Here is a 22,689-nt window from a genome sequence, read left to right as displayed (position 1 = left end):
GGAAAAGAACTGATCAGGTATGTCCCCATGCATTCTGAATGGAGAGTAATCCGTTCAGTTTGCATCAGTATGTCTTCAGTTCAGTCGTTTTGACTGATCAGGCATAAGAGAAAACCGTAGCATGCTACGGTTTTATCTCCGGCTAAAAAAACTAAAGACTTGCCTGAATGCCGGATCAGGCATTTTTTCCCATAGGAATGTATTAGTGCCGGATCCGGCATTCAGAATACCGGAATGCCGGATCCGTCCTTCCGGTATGCGCATGCGCAGACTGAAAAAAAAGGTGAAAAAATAAATGCCGGATCCGTTTTTGCCGGATGGCACCGGAAAGACGGATCCGGCATTTCAATGCATTTTTTCGACTGATCAGGCATTTTTAAGACTGATCAGGATCCTGATCAGTCTTACTAATGCCATCAGTTAGCATACATTTTGCCTGATCCGGCAGGCAGTTCCGGCGACGGAACTGCTTGCCGGATCTCTCTGCCGCAAGTGTGAAAGTAGCCTTATAGTGCTGCATAGTAGTTTCCTAATGCACTTTTTCATCGTTTAGCCGCATCTAGCCTCCTTGAGAAATCGATGTTTTATTCAGCCGCTGCCCCCTGCTTCAAGTCAGGTTTGAAGTCAAGGGGGCAGCGGCCTAGGCGTCTCCAATGCTGCTCTCCCCGCCTCCCGCCGCCTTTATTGATAAGCCGGATCTCAGTGCCGGGACCGGGCTCCCAGCCCGCATGCGCAGTAAAGGGCTGCTGTAGCGCGATCCCGGCTCCGGCTCATACACTCAGCCGGCTTCAGTTTCGCTACTGCGCATGCGCCCGGCATCTTCTGTAACTGCGCTAGTATGTAAGGCTGGCGGGCGCATGCGCAGTAGCGAAACTGAAGCCGGCTGAGTGTACGAGCCGGAGCCGGGATCGCGCTACAGCAGCGGCGGGGAGAGCAGCATTGGAGACGCCTAGGCCGCTGCCCCCTTGACTTCAAACCTGACTTGAAGCAGGGGGCAGCGGCTGAATAAAACATCGATTTCTCAAGGAGGCTAGATGCGGCTAAACGATGAAAAAGTGCATTAGGAAACTACAAACCGGATTCCAAAAAAGTTGGGACACTATACAAATCGTGAATAAAAACTGAATGCAATGATGTGGAGGTGCCAACTTCTAATATTTTATTCAGAATAGAACATAAATCACGGAACAAAAGTTTAAATGTACCATTTTAAGGGAAAAATATGTTGAATCAGAATTTCATGGTGTCAACAAATCCCCAAAAAGTTGGGACAAGGCCATTTTCACCACTGTGTGGCATCTCCCCTTCTTCTTACAACACTCAACAGACGTCTGGGGACCGAGGAGACCAGTTTCTCAAGTTTAGAAATAGGAATGCTCTCCCATTCTTGTCTAATACAGGCCTCTAACTGTTCAATCGTCTTGGGCCTTCTTTGTTGCACCTTCCTCTTTATGATGCGCCAAATGTTCTCTATAGGTGAAAGATCTGGACTGCAGACTGGCCATTTCAGTACCCGGATCCTTCTCCTACGCAGCCATGATGTTGTGATTGATGCAGAATGTGGTCTGGCATTATCTTGTTGAAAAATGCAGGGTCTTCCCTGAAAGACATGACGTCTGGATGGGAGCATATGTTGTTCTGGAACCTGAATATATTTTTCTGCATTGATGGTGCCTTTCCAGACATGCAAGTTACCCATGCCACACGCACTCATGCAACCCCATACCATCAGAGAGGCAGGCTTCTGAACTGAGCGTTGATAACAACTTCGGTTGTCCTTGTCCTCTTTGGTCCGGATGACATGGCGTCCCAGATTTCCAAAAAGAACTTCGAATCGTGACTCGTCTGACCACAGAACAGTCTTCCATTTTGCCACACTCCATTTTAAATGATCCCTGGCCCAGTGAAAACACCTGAGCTTGTGGATCTTGCTTAGAAATGGCTTCTTCTTTGCACTGTAGAGTTTCAATTGGCAACGACGGATGGCACAGTGTATTGTGTTCACTGACAATGGTTTCTGGAAGTATTCCTGAGCCCATTCTGTGATTTCCTTTACAGTAGCATTCCTGTTTGTGGTGCAGTGTCGTTTAAGGGCCCGGAGATCACGGGCATCTGAATCTTCGGATGATGTTATGCACAGTTGATGATGATAGATGCAAAGTCTTTGCAATTTTTCGCTGGGTAACACCTTTCTGATATTGCTCCACTATCTTTCTGCGCAACATTGTGGGAATTGGTGATCCTCTACCCATCTTGGCTTCTGAGAGACACTGCCACTCTGAGAAGCTCTTTTTATACCCAAACATGTTGCCAATTGACCTAATTAGTGTTAATTGGTCTTCCAGCTCTTCGTTATGCTCAAATTTACTTTTTCCAGCCTCTTATTGCTACTTGTCCCAACTTTTTTGGGATTTGTTGACACCGTGAAAATTGGAATCAACGTATTTTTCCTTTAAAATGATACATGTACTCGGATTAAATGTTTGATCTGTCATCTACGTTCTATTACAAATAAAATATTGACATTTGCCATCTCCACATCATTGCATTCAGTTTTTATTCACAATTTGTTTAGTGTCCCAACTTTTTTGGAATCCGGTTTGTACTATGCAGCACTATAAGGTACTATTAACAGCTTAGTAAGCGTTTTTTTGGTGACAGGTTCCCTTTAAGTGGTCCAGTCAGAGGTGAACCTGATCTAATACCTAAATATTTGTCAGAATTAATGCTTCCCATCAAACCTGATACAGCTTAAGAAATTCTGGATAGATGAATGAGAGAAAATCCCCAAATATATTTGTACCAAGGCTGTAGAGAACAAGATCTGATATTCTAGTAGCTTAAAAGGTTGCATTAAAAGGGGTTATCCCATGATTAATATAAAAATGAAAATCAGACATCATATAGTACATGACAATCTCTTTATAACAAAGCTAGAATCGGCCCTGTACCTCACATGGATCCAAAGATCTCCCCATTTATTTCATCAAGCTGACAGCTCAAGGGGAGTGTCTATTCTGCTGCAGCTCAGGGAGTGTGTTTCAGCCCTCCCAATCACAACTCAGGAGGCAGTTGAAGTATGAAACTAAGCATGTGCGGCCATCTTAGTGAGCTGGACATAAAAATAAGAACAAACAGTAGGTGTCGCTATACAGATACATTTTATTGAATACCTCAGTGGCTAAGCTAAATATTTAGTTACATGCAATTACAAAAGTATTCAGATCCAGGTGCTGGTTTGAAAATCACAGAATATTTTTTGTTGGACAACCCCTTTAAGAAAATCATACAGTAATTAAATTGTCTTTTATATTATATAAATGTTGTGTTTTAGATATTTTTATTTAAATGTAATTATTTTTGTATAATTTTTTATTTTATTTTTTATTTTTAACAGATTTTATTTATATCTGAACACATTTTGATAAACCTGATTTCATAATGTCATTGTGGGATATTGGGTATAGATTGATGAGTAGAGATGGCCTTGCGGTTCGCCCAGCGGTTGTTTCACAGCGAACTTTGCTCGTTCGCGATTCGCCGAACATGCAAACATATAGTGATATTCGGCAGCGCCATTTTTTTGTATAGCGCCGAACTTTAACCCATGACACATCCACCAGGTGGGACAGGACAGCCAATAGAGATGTTTCAGCACATGGACACACCCCCTACCCAATAAATAAACCCGATCTGGCTGCCATTTTACATTAAGTCTTTTGCCAGGTTGCTGTGTGGAGCAGGGACAGACTGTTAGAGAGTATAGAGACACCAAACGCTAGCTCATAGGGCCACAAAAGTTATTTTAACCTCTTAAGTACCAGGCTCATTTTCACCGCAAGGACCAGGCCATTTTTTGCAAATCTGACATGTGTCACTTTATGTGTGAATAACTTTAAAATGTTTTACTTATCCAGGCCATTCTGAGATTGTTTTTTTCATCATATATAGTACTTCATGACACTGGTAAAATAAAGTAAAAAAAAATCATTTTTATTTATAAAAAAATAACAAATTTACCCAAAATTTTGAATAATTTGCAAATTTCCAAGTTTCAATTTCTCTACTTCTATAATACATAGTAATATCTCCTAAAATAGCTATTTATTTACATTCCCCATATGTCTACTTCATGTTTGGATCATTTTGGGAATGCCATTTTATTTTTTGGGGGCGTTACAAGGCTTCGAAGTTTAGAAGGAAATCTTGAAATTTTTCAGAAAATCTCTAAAACCCACTTTTTCAGGACCAGTTCAGTTCTGAAGTCACTTTGTGAGTCTTGCATAATAAAAACCACTCAAAAATGACCCCATTTTACAAACTACACCTCTCAAGGTATTCAAAACTGATTTTACAAACTTTGTTAACCCTTTAGGTCTTCCACAAGAATTAATGGAAAATAGAGATAAAATTTCAAAATTTCACTTTTTGGGCAGATTTTTCATTTTAATATTTTTTTTTCCAGTTACAAAGCAAGGGTTAACAGCCAAACAAAACTCAATATTTATGGCTCTGATTCTGTAGTTTGCAGAAACACCCCATATGTGGTTGTAAACTTCTGTACGGGCACACGGCAGGGCGCAGAAGGAAAGGAATGCCATACGGTTTTTGGAAGGCAGATTTTGACACCATGTCCCATTTGAAGCCCCCCTGATGCACCCCTAGAGTAGAAACTCCAAAAAAGTGACCCCATTTTAGAAACTATGGGATAGGGTGGAAGTTTTGTTGGTACATATGATTTTTGGTTGCTCTATATTACACTTTTTGTGAGGCAAGGTAACAAGAAATAGCTGTTTTGGCACCGTTTTTTTATTTTTTTATTTACAACATTCATCTGACAGGTTAGATCATGTGGTATTTTTATAGAGCAGGTTGTCACGGATGCGACAATACCCAATAGAACTACTTTTTTGTTGTTGTTTGTTTCAGTTTTACATAACAAAGCATTATTTTTTTAAATGATTCTTTTGTGTCTCCACATTCTGAAAGCCATAGTTTTATTTATTTTTTGGGCGACTGTCTTGTGTAGGGGCTCATTATTTTCCGGATGAGATGACGGTTTAATTGGCACTATTTTGGGGTGCATATGACTTTTTTATCGCTTGCTATTACACTTTTTGTGATGTAAGGTGACAAAAAATTGCTTTTTTTACATCGTTTTTATTTTTTATTTTTTTACGGTATTCACCTGAGGGGTTAGGTCATGTGATATTTTTATAGAGCAGGTTATTACGGACGCGGCGATAGCTAATATGTATCTTTTATTTATTTATGTAAGTTTTACACAATGATTTCATTTTTTAAACTAAAAAAAATCATGTTTTTGTGTCTCCATAGTCTGAGAGCCATAGCTTTTTCAGTTTTTGGGCGATTATCTAAGGTAGGGTATGATTTTTGTGGGATGAGATGACGGTTTGATTGGCACTATTTTGGGGTGCGTATGACTTTTTGATTGCTTGCTGTTACACTTTTTGTGATGTAAGGTGACAAAAAATGGCTTTTTTTACACCATTTTTATTTTTTACGGTATTCACCTGAGGGGTTAGGTCATGTGATATTTTTATATAGCAGGTTATTACGGACGCGGCGATACCTAATATGTATACTTTATTTTATTTATGTAAGTTTTACACAATAATATCATTTAAAAAAAATAAAAAAATCATGTTTTAGTGTCTCCATATTCTGAGAGCCATAGTTTTTTCAGTTTTTTGGCGATTATCTTAGGTAGGGTCTAATTTTTTGCGGGATAAGATGACAGTTTGATTGGCACTATTTTGGGGTGCATTTGACTTTTTGATCGCTTGCTATTACACTTTTTGTGATGTAAGGTGACAAAAAATAGCTTTTTTTTCACAGTTTTTATTTTTTACGGTGTTCATCTGAGGGGTTAGGTCATGTGATATTTTTATAGAGCAGGTTATTACAGATGCGGCGACACCTAATATGTATACTTTTTTAAATTTACTTAAGTTTTACACAAAAACAAAAAAAATGATGTTTTAGTGTCTCCATATTCTGAGCCATAGTTTTTTTTATTTTTTGGGCGATTGTCTTAGGTAGGGGCTCATTTTTTGCGGGATGAGGTGACGACTAGATTGGTACTATTTTGGTGGGCATACGCCTTTTTGATCGCTTGCTGTTGTACTTTTAGTGATGTAAGGTGGCAAAAAAATTGCTTATTTAGCATAGTTTTTATTTTTTATTTTTTACGGTGTTCATCTGAGGGGTTAGGTCATGTGATATGTTTATAGAGCCGGTAGATACGGACGCGGCGATACCTAATATGTCAACATTTTTTCCCCCTTTTTTACTACCACCTTTTTTTAACTTTATTTGGGGAAAATGAAGTTTTTTTTTTTTTTTTACTTGAAACTTAAAATTTTTTCGGGGGAGAAAACTTTAGTTTTCAACTTTTTTTCACTTTATTTTTGTCCCACTTTGGGACTTCAACTTTTGGGGGTCTGATCCCCTTTACAATGCATTTCAATACTTCTGTATTGGAATGCATTGGCTGTATGAGTAATACAGTGTGTATTACTCATACAGCTTCCTGCCTGTGAGATCACAGGCTCTTCACCGGAAGGCAGCCTCGATGCCTAAGGAAGGCATCGGGCTGCCTTCCATGCCATCGGGTCCCCATTAGAGCAGCACGGGGACCTGATGGCCACTGCAGTCTGCTGCTCGAACCACCCGGAAACGCCGCAAACCGCAGTTCTAAATTGACCTGCGGTTTGCAGCGTTTGCCGATACAGTGGGGGGGAGGGGTCACAGGAACCCCCTCGACATTGTCACAGAGTACCTTCTGAATGATCTCAGCAGGCACTCTGTTCTGATCACCATCCGCTGCGCAGCGGTGATCATAAATACACAGGGCGTACAGGTACGCCCTGTGTCCTTAAGGACTCGGACATCAGAGTGTACATGTACGCCCTGTGTCCGCAAGAGGTTAAGGACTGGTATAGGTGTGCTATCGATAGGTGTGACATACTGTAGGGTGTAATATACTTATAATATACTTTCTAACATAGAAAGTATATTATTGTGCATTTGTATTGTGCAGCATTTGTGTGCGGTTCTGCTGAGACACCGCAGCTATTCAGAGGGACAAACATCATTGGAACAAGAAATTGCAACTGGTGTGATGTACTAATTGCCCCTAAAAAATCTGATTGAGGCAGGGGTGCGATATACCTAGAATATAATTTCTATATAGTGCATTTGTATAGTGCAGTATTTGTGTGCGGTTCTGCTGATATACCGCAGCTATACAGAGGGACAAACGACATTGGAACAACTAATTGCAACTGGTGTGATATAACAGTTACCCCCCAAAAAATCTGATTGAGGCAGGGGTGTAATATACCTAAAATATAATTTCTATATAGTGCATTTTTATTGTGCTGCATTTGTGTGCGGTTCTGCTGAGATACCCCAGCTATAAAGAGGGACAAACTTCATTAGAACAACTAATAGCAACCAGTGTGATATAGCAGTTGCCCCCCAAAAAATCTGATTGAGGCAGGGTTGTGATATACCTATAATATAATTTCTATATAGTGTAATTGTATTGTGCAGCATTTGTGTGCGGTTCTGCTAAGATACCATAGCTATACGAAGGGACAAACGACACTGGGACAACTAATTGCAACTGGTGTGTTATACCAGTTGCCTACAAAAAAATCTGTTTGAGGCAGAGGTGCGATATACCTGGAATATAATTTAAATATAGTGCATTTGTACAGTGCAGCATTAGTGTGCGGTTCTACTGAGGTACCGCAGCTATACAGCGGGACAAACGCCTTTGGAACAACTAGTTGCAACTGGTGTGATATACCAGTTGCCCCCCAAAAAATATGATTGAGGCAGGGGTGTCATATACCTATGATATAATTTCTATACAGTGCATTTGTATAGTGCAGCATTTGTGTGCGGTTCTGCTGAGATACTGCAGCTATACAGAGGGACAAACGCCATTGGAAAAACTAATTGCAACTGGTGTGATATACCGGTTGCCCCCAGAAAAATCTGATTGAGGCAGGGATGTGATATACCTATAATATAATTTCTATATAGTGTATTTATATCGTGCAGCATTTGTGTGCGGTTCTGTTGAGATACCGTAGCTATAAAGAGGGACAAACAACATTGGAACAAGAAATTGTATTATAGGTATATCACACCCCTGCGTCAATCAGATTTTTTCGTGGGCAACTGGTTTATTACACCAGTTGCCCACTAAAAAATCTGATTGACGCAGGGGTGTGATATACCTATAATATAATTTCTATATAGTGCATTTGTATTGTGCAGCATTTGTGTGCAGTTCTGCTGAGATACCGCAGATATACAGAGGGACAAACACCATTGGAACAACTAATTGCAACTGGAGTGATATACCAATTGCCCCCAAAAAAATCGGATTGAGGCAGGGGTGTGATATCCTTATTATATAATTTCAATATAGTGTATTTGTATTCTGCAGCATTTGTGTGCGGTTCTGCTGAGATACCGTAGCTATACAGAGGGACAAACGACATTGGAACAACTAATTGCAACTGGTGTGATATACCAGTTGCCCCCCAAAAATTCTGATGGAGGAAGGGGTGTGATATAGCTATAATATAATTTCTATATAGTGCTTTTGTATTATGCGGCATTTGTGTGCAGTTCTGCTGAGATACCATAGCTATACAGAGGGACAAACGTCATTGGAACAACTAATTGCAACTGGTGTGATATACCAGTTGCCCCCCAAAAAATCTGATTGAGGCAGGGGTCTGATATACCTATAATATAATTTCTATATAGTGCATTTGTACAGTGCAGCATTAGTGTGCGGTTCTACTGAGGTACCGCAGCTATACAGCAGGACAAACGCCATTGGAACAACTAGTTGCAACTGGTGTGATATACCAGTTGCCCCCCAAAAAATATGATTGAAGCAGGGGTGTGATATACCTATAATATAATTTCTATACAGTGCATTTGTATAGTGCAGCATTTGTGTGCGGTTCTGCTGAGATGCCGCAGCTATACAGAGGGACAAACGACATTATAACAAATAATTGCAACTGGTGTGATATACCAGTTGCCCACAAAAAAATCAGATTGAGGCAGGGGTGCGATATACCTATAATAACATTTCTATATAGTGCATTTGTATTGTGCAGCATTTGTGTGCGTTTCTGCTGAGATACCGCAGCTATACAGAGGGACAAACGTCATTGGAACAACTAATTGCAACTGGTGTGATATACCAGTTGCCCCCCCAAAAAAACTGATTAAGGGGTTCTATATACCTGCTTCCACAAATACTGCTCTTCTATAGGTACTTTGTTACAGGGTCATTTTGAAAATGACAGGCAGAGGAAGAGGCAGGCCATTCCGCAGGGGTGTTAGGGGTCTGGCATGTGCACCAGGCCGGAGCCTAAGTGGGAAGTTGAAGAAGGTGCGTGCGATTACGTCGAAGGACGCACCAGAGTTGGTTGAGTTGCTCACTCAGCCTTCCGCTTCTGCACCCTCCTCACTCTCTGCTGTGTGCATCCCCAAAGACACCACCACCACCATAGCCCCTCCACTCTGGTCAGAGGAATTATTTTCCCATCAATTCCCAGACCTTACCGATGCGCAGCCATTCTTGGCATCGGATGAGGAAGAGGAGGTAGCATCGGCGCCACCCAGCGGTCTGACGACAGTACCCAGATCAGCCCAAGGAGTGTGGTTCCCGCTGTTGCTGCCTACTTCGAGATCTCTAATGTCAGTGGTGGTAAAGGTGATGATGATGACACGTCGATGGACGTCACGTGGGTGCCCACAAGAGAGGAAGAGGAGGGGAGTTCAGAGGGAGAGACGGAGCAGCAGATATGGAGGAGAAGGAGGAAATTCAGGCAGAACTCGCAGTGCAAAGGAGGCAAAAAGCAGACTGCAAATGTATCTTGAGCGAGCCATCCACCATGCACGGTCACATCTTGCGCTCCCAGGATGCCGTCACATGGCTCCGCAGTGTGGGCTTTTTTTAACTTGTCAGCTGCTGATAATAGTGTTGCCATCTGCAGCCTGCGCTGTCAACTCATAAGTCGCAGTAAGCCCAACACTCACCTAGGGACGACCGCTTTAAGAAGGCACCTAGCCTCCCATCACCGAGCCCAGTGGGAGCAATGCCGTCAGAACCCACAAAGCCATGTCCTGCCTCTTCTCCTTCTCCCATTTGTTCTCCATTCCACCTTCCACCGTGCTGTCGTCACGTTCATCTGGCACAAGGTAGGCTTCCATGGTCCAAATGTTCGAGCGTAAAAAAATGATGACGCCGGATAATCCGCTTGCCCAACGGCTGACCGCTGGCTTTTTGGAACTGCTATCCCGCCAACTACTGCCATATAAATTGGTGGACTCGGAGGCCTTTAGAAAATTTGTGGCCATTGGCACACCGCAATGGAAGGAAATATTTCTCCCAGAAGGGCATCACAGAGCTACAGTATATGGCCACTTTCAGCGGCAAGTGAATGTATCTCTGGCACATAGTGTCGGTGCCAAGATACATCTGACCATACACACGTGGTCTACCAAACACAGGCAGGGAAGGTACATCACTTTTACTGCCCACTAGGGGAACCTTCTGACGGCCGTCAAGCATGTAACCTGTGGCACCCGTGTGGATTTGGTGTTACCGCCACGGATTGCATGCAGGCCTGCCTCTTCTTTTCCTCCTCCTACTCCAACCTCCATATCCTCCTCGGCTGACTTCTCCTTTTCCACTGCTACCGCCTCTTCTGCTGCACTCCCCAAGCTCCCCAGAACCTATTCAACATGCCAGGTGAGATGTTGCCATGCTGTACTGCGGCTGTTGTGCCTGGAAGCCAAGAGCCACACGGGTCTTGCACTGCTTTCAGCTCTGCGGTCATAGGCCGATCAGTGGCTAACCCTGCAAAATTTGACAGTTGGTAAAGTGGTGTGCGACAACGGTGCCAATCTGCTGAGCCCGCTGAAACAGGGCAAAATGTCACACGTGGCGTGCATGGCACACATCCTGAACTTAGTCATGCAGAGATTCGTTGCCAAATACCCCGGGGTCCAGGACGTCTTGCGGCAGGCCAGCGACGACACCACTTGCCTGTCAGACGTCTGATTTGTGACTGCCCGATGTGCTGGAACTCCACCTTGTATATGCTTGATAGGCTTCTCCAGCAGAATCGTGCCATTAATGACTACCTGTACGAACTCTGCGGCAGGACAGGTTCTGGGAGCTTGATTTTTATTCACCGTGTCAGTTGCTGCTCATGCGCGATGCATGCAGACTTTTGCAGCCATTTGATGAGAGCACCAAACTGGTCAGTCGCAGCCAGGGCGCCATCAGTGACATTGTATCTTACGCCTTCTTTCTGGAGAGTGCATTGTGTCGTGTCATTGATCAAGCCGTCGAGGAGCAGGAGCAGGAAGATGAGGAAGTTGCAATGCTGAATGAATTCCCAGGGGGGGCTACTCCATCTGAGACAAGTCAGCAGAAGTCTGAAGAGGAGTCAGAGGAGGATGGTGCCTGGGGGGAGGAGGAGGAGAAAGAAGAGCAGGCTTTAAACTTTTCTGGGATCCCTGGTGTTGTCCATGGATGGGGGGAGGAGACCGAGGACGACATTCTCCTGGACGATGAACAGGAGCCAGGCCGCTCCACCGCTTCCAATTTAGTGCAAATTGGGGCCTTCATGCTTCAGTGTTTGAAGAGGGTCCCCCATATAAAAAGCATAAAGGGAAAGGACCAGTACTGGGTGGCAACATACTTAGACCCCCGGTACAAACACAAAATGGACATGTTACCAGCATCACAGAGGATGCAGCATTTCTAGGCCTTGCTGTGAGAGATGCTGCATTCTGCTGTTGTGGGTGCTGGCAGAGGAATTTCCACCCACAGAAAAACAGTTGCGAGTACCAATCCTACAGCGCATGCAAGAAGAGGGCGGTTTGAAAATGTCACTTCGGTCACTTCGGATATGAGATCATTTTTGCAGCCAACCCATCAACAGCCGCCCTCCAGATCCAGCCTCAGGGAACGCCTAGACCGACAGGTGTCCGACTATATTGGGTTAACGGCCGATGTGGACGCTCTGAGAAATTAGGAACACCGGACTACTGGGTGTGAAGGCATGACTTGTGGCCAGACCTGGCACAATTCGCTATGGAACTCTTGGCTGGCCCCTCTTCCAGTGTCCTGTCCAAAAGGACGTTCAGCAGGGAAGATCGTGACCGATAAGCGCACTCGCTTAGCTCACGACAGTGTGGACTACCTCACATTTTTAAAAATGAATGAGGCATGGATCTCTGAGGAATTCAACACCTGTGACGACAACGTTTAATTGAATTTCCTCACGACAGCCGACGAATATTCGCCACCACCCAGAACAAATAATGTAAATAATGTAAATACAGCGGCATAAAAGGCCTTTTCTGTCTGGTGAATGACTAATGTTTGGGAAGTTGAAGGAATTCTACACCTGTGACGACCACGTGTTATCGAATTTCAACTATTATCATTTGGGGTTTTTTCAAGAGGGGAGATTTCGTTAGCCATGTTTTTAATCCAATTTTATATTTTTTGTTCTTTAAAACATATGTATTTGACATCTATTTGTACTGGCCTGCAGTAAAATTAATATACAATGACTGTCTAATATACCTCCAGCCACATAATCACTTGATGTTTTCTGTCAGGTAAATGCCTAATTTTTGGGGCCTGTACTCAGGTGGCCTAAGATAACATTTTTCTAGGCTCCAGCAGGCCACATTTTTGACAGTTTCCCTTTAAGACTCATAAAAATGGCCCCTGATTAAAATACATATTTTTTGTGGGAATATTTGCCATTGATCCCCCTCTGGTATGTCACTGTCCATGACATGTAAGTATTTGGTGGCTGCAATAATGACCTGAAGGTTTTTCAGGTTCGCCTGCCATTAAAGTCAATGGGGCACGCCGCGAACTTCACGGCCGATGTTTGTCCATCACTATTGATGAGTAAACAAGAAAATAATCTTTTCCATTTTACAAAGACGAGGTGTACGAATGCTTCCCGAACACACTCTGTTCTGTTTCCTTCATATTTCTAAATAATTGATACTTTCAATGCTCTATCCATATGTTCTCTTTGGATGAGTTCTTTACGGTGTGGTGGCTGTTTGCTTCTTGTACAGAGCTGCAGTGCGTCAGTGTCACTGTGTCACTCACTGCACAGTAATACACGGCTGTGTCCTCCCCCTTCACATTCTTTATATGAAGCTGAGTACTAAGAGTGCTTCTCTCCATGGTCATTGAGTATCTCGGTTTTAAGCTATTGGCTTCGGTATAGCCATAAGCACAGATCTCTAGTCCGAGTCCAGGGATTTGCTTGTACCAGATCAGAATCTGGTAATTTGATATTTGGTGAGTACATTTCAGGGTGATATCTTGGTCTTCTGTAATGTGAAACTCTGGATCCTGTGACACCTGAGAATTTGATTGTACATCTGGAAGACAAAATAATGGAAAATATTACTAGTTATAAGAATATATATATATATATATATATATATATATATATATATATATATATACAGTATATATTTATATCATATGATATCCACAGTTTACTTGTATTATGAAATAGTAATTAAAATTCCCCTCACCTGTAATAATGGTGACTAGTAAGAGTCCTGGAAGGATAGTCCTGCTAGTAGTCCACATCATGGTGTACTGTGTGTCCTGCACCTTGTATCATCAGGTGTCTGAGGAGATGTGACATTTACCACACACCTCACCTCAGTCTTTCCTGTCATGTCACATCTGTTTCTGTTCTGTTTAACCCTTTCAGGACCAAGCCATTTTTCACCTGAAGGGCCAAGCGATTTTAGCAAATCTGACTTGTGTCACTTTATGTGGTAATAACTTTAAAACGCTTTTACTTATCCATGCCATTCTGAGATTCTTTTCTCGTCACATATTGTACTTTATGACAGTGGTAAAATTGAGTAAAAAAAAAAACATTTTTATTTATAAAAAATACCAAATTTACAAAAAATGTGGAAAAATTAGCAAATTTGAAAATTTCAATTTCTCTACTTTTACAATAGATAGTTATTACTTTACATTCCCCATATGTCTACTTCATGATTGGATCATTTTGTGAATGCCATTTTATTTTTTGGGGACGTTAGAAGGCCTAGAAGTTTAGAAGCAAATCTTAAAATTTTTTTGAAAATTTCCAAAACCCACTTTTTAAGGATCAGTTCAGGTCTGTTCAGGTCTGAAGTCACTTTGTGAGGCTTACATAATAGAAACTACCCATAAATGGCCCCATTTTAGAAACTACACCCCTCACGGTATTCAAAACTGATTTTACAAACTTTATTTACCCTTTAGGTGTTCCACAAGAATTCAAGGAAAATGTAGATGAAATTTCAGAATTTCACTTTTTTGCCAGATTTTCCCTTTTAATCCATTTCTTTCCAGTAACAAAGCAAGGGTTAACAGCCAAACAAAACTCAATATTTATTACCCTGATTCTGTAGTTTGCAGAAACATCCCATATGTGGTCATAAACTGCTGTATGGGAACACGGAAGGGCGCAGAAGGAAAGGAATGCCATACAGTTTTTGGAAGGCAGATTTTACTGGGATAATTTTAAGTTGCCATGTCACATTTGAAGACCGACTGATGCACCCCTAGAGTAGAAACTCCAAAAAATTACCCCATTTTGGAAACTACAGGATATGGTGGCAGTTTTGTTGGTACTATTTTAGGGTACATATGATTTTTGGTTGCTCTATATTACACTTTTTGTGAGGCAAGGTAACAAGAAATAGCTGTTTTGGCACTGTTTTTATTTTTTGTTATTTACAATGTTCATCTGACAGGTTAGATCATGTGGTATTTTTATAGAGCAGGTTGTTACGGACTCGACAATACCAAACATAAATACTTTTTTTGGTTCTTTGTTTCAGTTTTACATAATAAAGCATTTTTTTTAAAAACATGATTTTTTTTAAGGCCTCATGCACATGACCGTTGTGTGCATACGCGTCCGTTCCGTCATTTTTCACAGTTTAGCGGAGGTCCCATTCATTTCAATGGAGCTGTGAAAAAAAACTAATAGTCCTCCGTTTTTTCTCTGCGTCGGTGATCCATGATTCCAGTCCGTCAAAAAAATATAACCTGTCCTATTCTTGTCAGTGGAAAACGGAGGACGAACCCATTCAAGTCAATGGGTACGTCAAAAAAAACGGATGCACAACTGGTATGTCATCCGTGTCCGCGTCTGTGTCAGTTTTTTTCTACAAGACCTTGTTGCAATAAAATTACACTTTTCATTAACCTTCCTTTTTTTCCCCCCTGTCAGATAAAAAAAAGGAAGACACAAGGAAACACAACTGAAGCAAAATCGGACACGGACCACTGAAGCCAAATCACTGACAGTGAAAAAACACTGTCGTGTGCATGATTCCTTAGTGTGTCCATATTCTGAAAGCAATAGTTTTTTTATTTTTTTGGTGACTGTCTTATGTTTGGTCTCATTTTTTTGCGGGATGAGATGGTTTGATTGGTATCATTTTGGGGTGCGTATGACTTTTTAATCGCTTGGTATTGCACTTTTTGTGATGTAAGGTAAGGTTTTTTTACACTGTTGTTTTTTTTTTTACTGTGTTCACCTGAGGGGTTAGTTCATGTGATATTTTCATACAGCAAGTTCTTACGGATGCGGTGATACCTAATATGTATACTTTTTAAATTTATTTATGTTTTACACAATAACAGCATTTTGAAATTTAAAAAAATGCATTTTTCAGTGTCTCCATATTCTGAGAGCCCTATTTTTTTTAATTTTTGGGCGATTGTCTTATGTAGGGTGTAATTTTTGCGGGATGAGATTTCGGTTTGATTGGCACTATTTTGGAGTGCCTGTGACTTTTTGATCGCTTGCTATTACACTTTTTGTGATGTAAGGTGACAAAAAATGGGATGTAAGGTGACAATTTCTATTTTATCTTTTTTACGGTATTCATCTGAGGGGTTAGGTTAAGTGGTATTTTTATAGAGCAGGTTGTTACGGATGTGGCAATACCTAATATGTATACTTTTATTTTTTTTTACATTTAACACAATATTTTTTAAACAAAAAAAAATCATGTTTTAGTGTCTGCATAGTCTGAGAGCCATAGTTTATTTTTATTTTTGGGCGATTGTCTTAGGTAGGGGCTAATTTTTTGTGGGATGAGGTGACGGTTAGATTGATACTATTTTTGGGGGCATACGCCTTTTTGATCGCTTGGTGTTGCACTTTTAGCAATGTAAGGTGACAAAAAAGTTTTTTTTAGCACCGTTTTTATATAGTTTTTTTGACGTTGTTCACCTGAGGGGTTTAGTCATGTGATATTTGTATAGAGGCAGTTGATACGGACGCAGCGATACGTAATATGTCTTCTTTCCTCTTTTTGCTGTTTTTTACAAATTTTTTTAACTTTATTTTGGGAAAAGGACGCTTTTTTTTACTTGAAACTATAGATTTTTTGTAAAACTTAATTTTTTTCACTTTTTTTCACTTTACTTTTTTGTCCCACTCTGGGACTTCAACTTTTGGGGGTCTGATCCCCTTTACAATGTATAAAAATACTTCTGTATTGTCATGCATTGGCTATAAGTGTATTACACACTTGCCTGTGAGATCCAGGGGGCTGGATCTCACAGACTGTCACGGAAGGCAGCCAGGATGCCTAAGGAAGGCATCGAGCTGGCCCCGATGGCCCCCCAACATGTCTGAAGCCCGCCAGTGCCGCGATCAGTGCTGACCGCGGACGTGCAGGGGTTAATGCGCCAGCATCGTTGATTTCACCAATGCCGTCGCATACAGCAGGCGTCCGGCTATCAGTGACTGCCGGACCCCTGCCGCGGATCGGGAGCGGGCGCAGCTCCTGCACCCACCCGATCAGCCCGCCGTACATGTACGGCGCTGGGATTTCTGTCCCTCTTTTCTGCACTGTAACATGTATGGCGCAGGTCGTTAAGGAGTTAAAGACAGTACAGTGTATATAGTGTCACACACAACTCATGAGTGCTGCACAGTGGAATGCTTAGAATATGGTACATTTTTAATTCCATGTGATCATAAAAAGTGGTATGCAAAAAAAAGACAGTAAGGGTACGTTCCTGTGCTGTTTTGGTGCAGTTTTTGGTGCATTTTTTTTATCTTCTTATTTTTTCAGCCTTCCATTCATCTCAAACAGAAAATCAACATGGATTTCGCTCCAAGATAGAGCATGTGTGCAATATAATAATTCTATATTTTTTTTGTCAATTTTGGAGCATGTTTATTTTCTGCCACACCTCTTTCAGAATATATGGTGTTTTTAACTATATCGCTTATGCATTTGGTTTTAAAAAATGCTTTTATTTAAAGGTACAAAACTTGTTGGAAATAATATTATTTAATAAATAAGAAATTCAAGGTGACTTGTCAAAAAAGTTTATAATTTTTTTTGTAATAATACTAATAGTAATAAACTTTATTAAACAGAAAATATTGACACCAATTTATCCATTTATGAATATAGCTCAAATAAGGATTCTGCATTCTCTTTACTCTTTAACCCCTCAACAGTGTTGGAGATTATTGGCCACAAAAAGCATAAAAAAATGGGGTAATTGTATAATAGATCACTGAAATTTCCCACCAATATATACACTGAGTAGTGATCAAAATTTCTCAAATTATAAAACTTAACTTTTAATCCTATCTAATAAAAGAGATGGCCCTTTTGATAAATAATATGAATAAGCAAAATTGGAACCAATAAACCAAAGCTTCGATCTAGAAAACACACAGCTAGGGATCAATTTGAATAGGTCAAATTAGGGCTAGTTTATTAAGGGAAAGGTTCAGGACGGGGTCGCCCTTGTCAGGGCGGTTGCTCTGTGGTTAGGATATCAGGGCCAGTGTAGCACCCCCATGATAGGGCAATTCTAGGGTTACATAGGCCCCATCCAAGTTTTTTGTCTGCAATACTTTTCGTATGGACATCTTCGTTGTACCTGTCGGGAGAACCAAGTCGCCTGGGAGCCTAACAAATGTGTGGTAGGACAAACGGCTTTTCATTTTAGGTGCCGCCGTGCACTACTATTCCTACTACCTGACTAGTTTCCCTTTATTTATTGAATTATTCTGTGGGAATTTATCTAGATGGAAGCTTTGCGTTATCTAGATTGAAGCTTTGGTTTATTGGTTCCAATTTTGCTTATTCATATTATTTATCAAAAGGGCCATCTCTTTTATTAGATATGATTAAAAGTTAAGTTTTATAATTTGAGAAATTTTGATCACTACTCAGTGTATATATTGATCATACAGCCACACAGAAAAAAAGGCAAAAACTATTTTTACCATTTCTGCCTTTTCAGTCTTTGTATATACAGAGACTCCTGGCACCCCAGCCGATCAGCTATTAAAAGAGGCCACAGCACTCCGAAAGCACCTAGGTTCCTTCCTGGGCTTTCTGTGATATTATGTTTATGAGTAACATGGCCTAGGCACAGCTCAGTCTCATTTAAGTGAATTAGGCTGATCTGCGATACCGAGTAGAGCCACGATCAAATGGACGGCACCATGCTTGGTAAGTTGCAAGGGGGTCACAATGCTCATCCGAGCTCTGTTGAGCATTCTGGCTTCCTCAGGGGCGTAGCTATAGGGGGTGCAGAGGTAGCAGTCGCTACCGGGCCCAGGAGCCTGAGGGGCCCAAAGACCCTTGTGCCGCATAAGAAAACACTAGTATTGTAGAAAGTGCATGCTGGTCAAGTGACACCTCTGGCTTTAGGGAAGGGGTTAGGTCAAGAATTTGGCATGGGGGAGGGTGCCGTTTCAATTTTTACCTCAAGCAGCACGAAGGCTATGTTCTTCCTTGCCCCTTGCCACAAAGTACTGAGGGAAGGGGGCCCAAGATGAACTCTTGCACCAGGGCCCATGAGCCTTTAGCTACGCCCCTGGGCTTACTCAAACAGTTGCTCCAAGTCAGACCACAGCCAATCTCAAATTAATGACATATTGCGGATATCCCTCAATATGAAAATCTTCAAAAACCTCTTTATTAAATTAAAGGGGCTGTCCAAGTTATCTTTATTGATAACCTGTGGGGTCATCAATAAGTCATCAATATCAGATCTTCAGGAGTCCGATATCTGGCACCCCCACCAATCAGCTGTTTGAAGAGAAGATGTGCTCCTTACCAGCGCTGCCTCCTCTTCATTGTTGCTGAAAGAACACTTAAACATCTGATTCTGAAGGCAAATTGTTATTAGTTATAAGACAGATAGTGTGGAAAGAATCATTAAAATCCTGACGTGACAAGCCTAAGGACTTAAATTTCAGCAATTTGTAGGGAATATAAGTAGAAATAATGTACAGCCTGATTATGTACACTTAAAAACATGAGGGTGTTTTATTAATAAAAATTATTATTTAAGATTGATATTTTGAAAAATAATCTTTTATCAGCACAGTTTATTTTGATTTTACTTCCACTTTATTCTGTTGAACAAAAAAGGCAATCAAATAAAATGTAAAACACTAACCCCATCTAGTGGTTAAGTTTCTCCTTTTTATTGTATTCTCTCAATAATGCAAACTAAAATTAAATTTTTATTCAAAAAGTTAATTTCTCCTTTAGATACTTTTTTTTATATTTGAATCTGATGATTCTATCAATTGTTTGCAAGCCGCAGTATTAGACATCATCTGCTCGACTGCACCTGAATATCCACCACACAACACCACCCAGGGATGTAGCTAAAGGTTGAGGGGTGCTACTGCTAAGGTGACAACACTTTTGGCTCATAAAAATGAAACACTGCATAAATGTATGGAAATGAACCTCTACATTCACTAAGAGCCATGTTGTCCAATCATTGATCTACAACACATAACTAGTTTTCAAGTTACTATTATCCTTGCACAAGTTTCTCGACGATCTATCCATTGTAGTACAATAAAATCTCCTTTCTGGAAAAAAAATACAACTCCCTTATCTCTGTAATTTTCAAGTGAAATTTTGAAATTTCGCCTCTATATTCCTTTAATTCTTGTGAAACATAGGGTTAACAACATTTGTAAAATCAGTTTTGAATAACTTGAGTAGTGTAGTTTCTAAAATGGGGTATCTTATAGGTGGTTGCTACTACAGAAGCCCCACAAAAGAGCTTCAAAACTCAATTGGTCCTTAAGAAAGTGGATTTTGGAAATTCCATAAAAAATATGGAAAATTTGCTTCTAAAAATCTAAGCCTTCTAAGGTCCTAAAAAAAATAAAATGACATTCACAAAATGATGGCAACATAAAGTAGACATATGATGAGCTAGGGTGAATTAATAACTACTTTATGAAATATCTCTATCTGTCTTAAAGGGGTTGTCTGGGTTCAGAGCTCCCCTTCTTCCCCCTAGCAGTGCTCTTAGTGATGTCACCGGCACTAATGGGCGGGATTTAGCAATGCCCTAGCCCTTTTACAGACTAGAGCAGCGCTACAGCCGGCCAATTAGTGCCAGTGACGTCACTGGGAGCACTGCTAGGTGGAAGCCGTTGCCTAGCAGAGACCCAGTACATCACCGGACTCTCCTATTGAAATAGCAATGCGATTAATTCAAGTTATAATAATCGAATTTCGATTTTAACTTAGCACTGCTATATTCCATATTCGTTAATTCTAGCTTAATATGGAATATAGCAGTGCTAAGTTAAAATCGAAATTCGATTATTATAACTTGAATTTTTTATTTTTTTTATTGTTATATTTTTTTCTTTCCCACTTCCCTAAAGTTGTTCTTACCTGTCCTTTGGATTCCTGGCTTCCTGGCTGCTCCAGTCAGTGCCCGTTGCCGCTTCTGCCAACTTCCGTGCTCATGGAGCGTCCCCATCACCATGGGAACGTCTCCATATACTAGAATGTACTGTCGGATTTGAGAATTACGTGAAAAATCGCAATTCGATTATTTCAAGTTATAATAATCGAATTTCGATTTTAACTTAGCACTGCTATATTTAATTCTAGCCTAATATGGAATATAGCAGTGCTAAGTTAAAATCGAAATTCGATTATTATAACTTTGAATTTAATTTTTCCTGGCTTCCTGGAGCAGCCAGGAAGCCAGGAATCCAAAGGACAGGTAAGAACAACTTTAGGGAAGTGGGAAAGAAAAAAATATAACAATAAAAAAAAAAAAGAATATTCGAAATATCTAATTTATATCACTATATTCGAAATATTCGCGAATTAGCGAAGTGCCGATATTCGCGAAAAAAATTCGATATTCGAATATTTGCGCTCAACACTAATAAATACTAAGCCCTCTTTTTCACTTCTTGAAGTGAAAGATGTATATATTGTTTAGTAATAAACAGGGGCGTAACTACAAGTGCCTGGGCCCCACAGCAAATTTTTGTATGGGCCCCCCCAGCCCCCCGTCCAATTTTTGATATACTATTTTTACCCCCACCTGTCCTTTTTATTTTTGATAAAAATATTTTATTTATATGCAAATTACCTTCCTAACGTGCCCAAAGGGCTGTCCCTTCGGCCATTTGTGCCCAGCTGCATCCATTATTGCCAAGCCCAGCGCCGTCCCGCTATTAATTATTCACTGCTGTCCTCGTCTTTTTTTCTAAGTGTGCCGTAGTCTCGCGCATGCGCCGATGTTACTCACGTGCGGGCCCGCGCGGTGTCCTGGCAGCAGCCTCAAAGCGGAGAAAGCGGAGAAAGCTGGCGCATGCGTGATTACACTACTTGAGGCTGCTGCCAGGACACCGCATGGGCCCGGACGTGAGTAACATCAGCGCATGCGCGAGACTATGGCGCACTTAGAAAAAAAGACGAGGACAGCAGTGAATAATTAATAGCGGGACGGCGCTGGGCTTGGCGATAATGGGCACAGCTGGGCACGAACGGCCGGAGGGACAACCTCTTGGGCACATTAGGAAGGTAATTTGCATATAAATAAAAAAGATAAAACTTGACTGACACGCTGTCGGGCGCCGGGCCTCTTGTCAGCCCGGGCCCCGAAGCAGCCGCTTCCCCTGCTTCCCCGGTAGTTACGCCACTGGTAATAAACCTAACTAGTCAGAGCTGACTAACACTAACAAAAATCTTCACACTTCTTCCTCTCCTCAATCCCACAAAATCCCTCTCCTGCTTTCAAACCTCAGTGTATGAGCAGAGCAGCTCGATGGCCCAGCTTGGCCTCATTAGGCCATACAATGCATGCACCAAGCTTCAAACTAACAGTGTAGGAGTGGTATTTCAAGGTCAGATGTAATGAAGCAGAGGAAGGCAGGCCCTGTCAATTAAGCAGCAATAGAGGGGTCGAGAGCGTAAAGGGCTGGAGGCTCAGGCCTACTCTCGATGCACTTGAGTGCTTATTTGCATATAAGTTAAAAGTCATATATGTACCGTGCAATTTATGTATATGTGTAATATGGGGAGCCAGCCCTAGGAGTCATTGTGCACAGGTTAGGCCAAGTTCACAATTCAGTTATTTAGTCAGTTATTTCCATCAGTTATTGTGAGCCAAAATCAGTAGTGAAGCCTACTCAGAGATCAGGTGCAAGTTAAAGATCTGCACCTGTTCTGTGTTTTTGACCCACACCTGGTTTTGGCTCACAATCATTGATGGAAATAACTGACCAAATAACT

At 41.1% G+C, this 22,689-nt stretch overlaps 1 gene segment (V, D, J or C); it reads right to left on the bottom strand.

The window, feature by feature from the left end:
- Window positions 1–13,108: 13,108 nt before the first annotated feature.
- LOC120990841 lies at window positions 13,109–13,711 on the bottom strand. The segment is given in 2 exon segments: window positions 13,109–13,491; window positions 13,651–13,711. Coding segments are annotated over 2 exon segments (444 nt in total).
- Window positions 13,712–22,689: the final 8,978 nt, after the last annotated feature.

The sequence above is a fragment of the Bufo bufo genome, chromosome 2 (genome assembly GCF_905171765.1).
Source record: "Bufo bufo chromosome 2, aBufBuf1.1, whole genome shotgun sequence".
In the NCBI taxonomy this organism is placed as follows: Eukaryota; Metazoa; Chordata; class Amphibia; order Anura; family Bufonidae; genus Bufo; species Bufo bufo.
The sequence above is the reverse complement of the archived record's forward strand: the minus strand, read 5'-3'. Positions and strand labels throughout refer to the sequence as shown.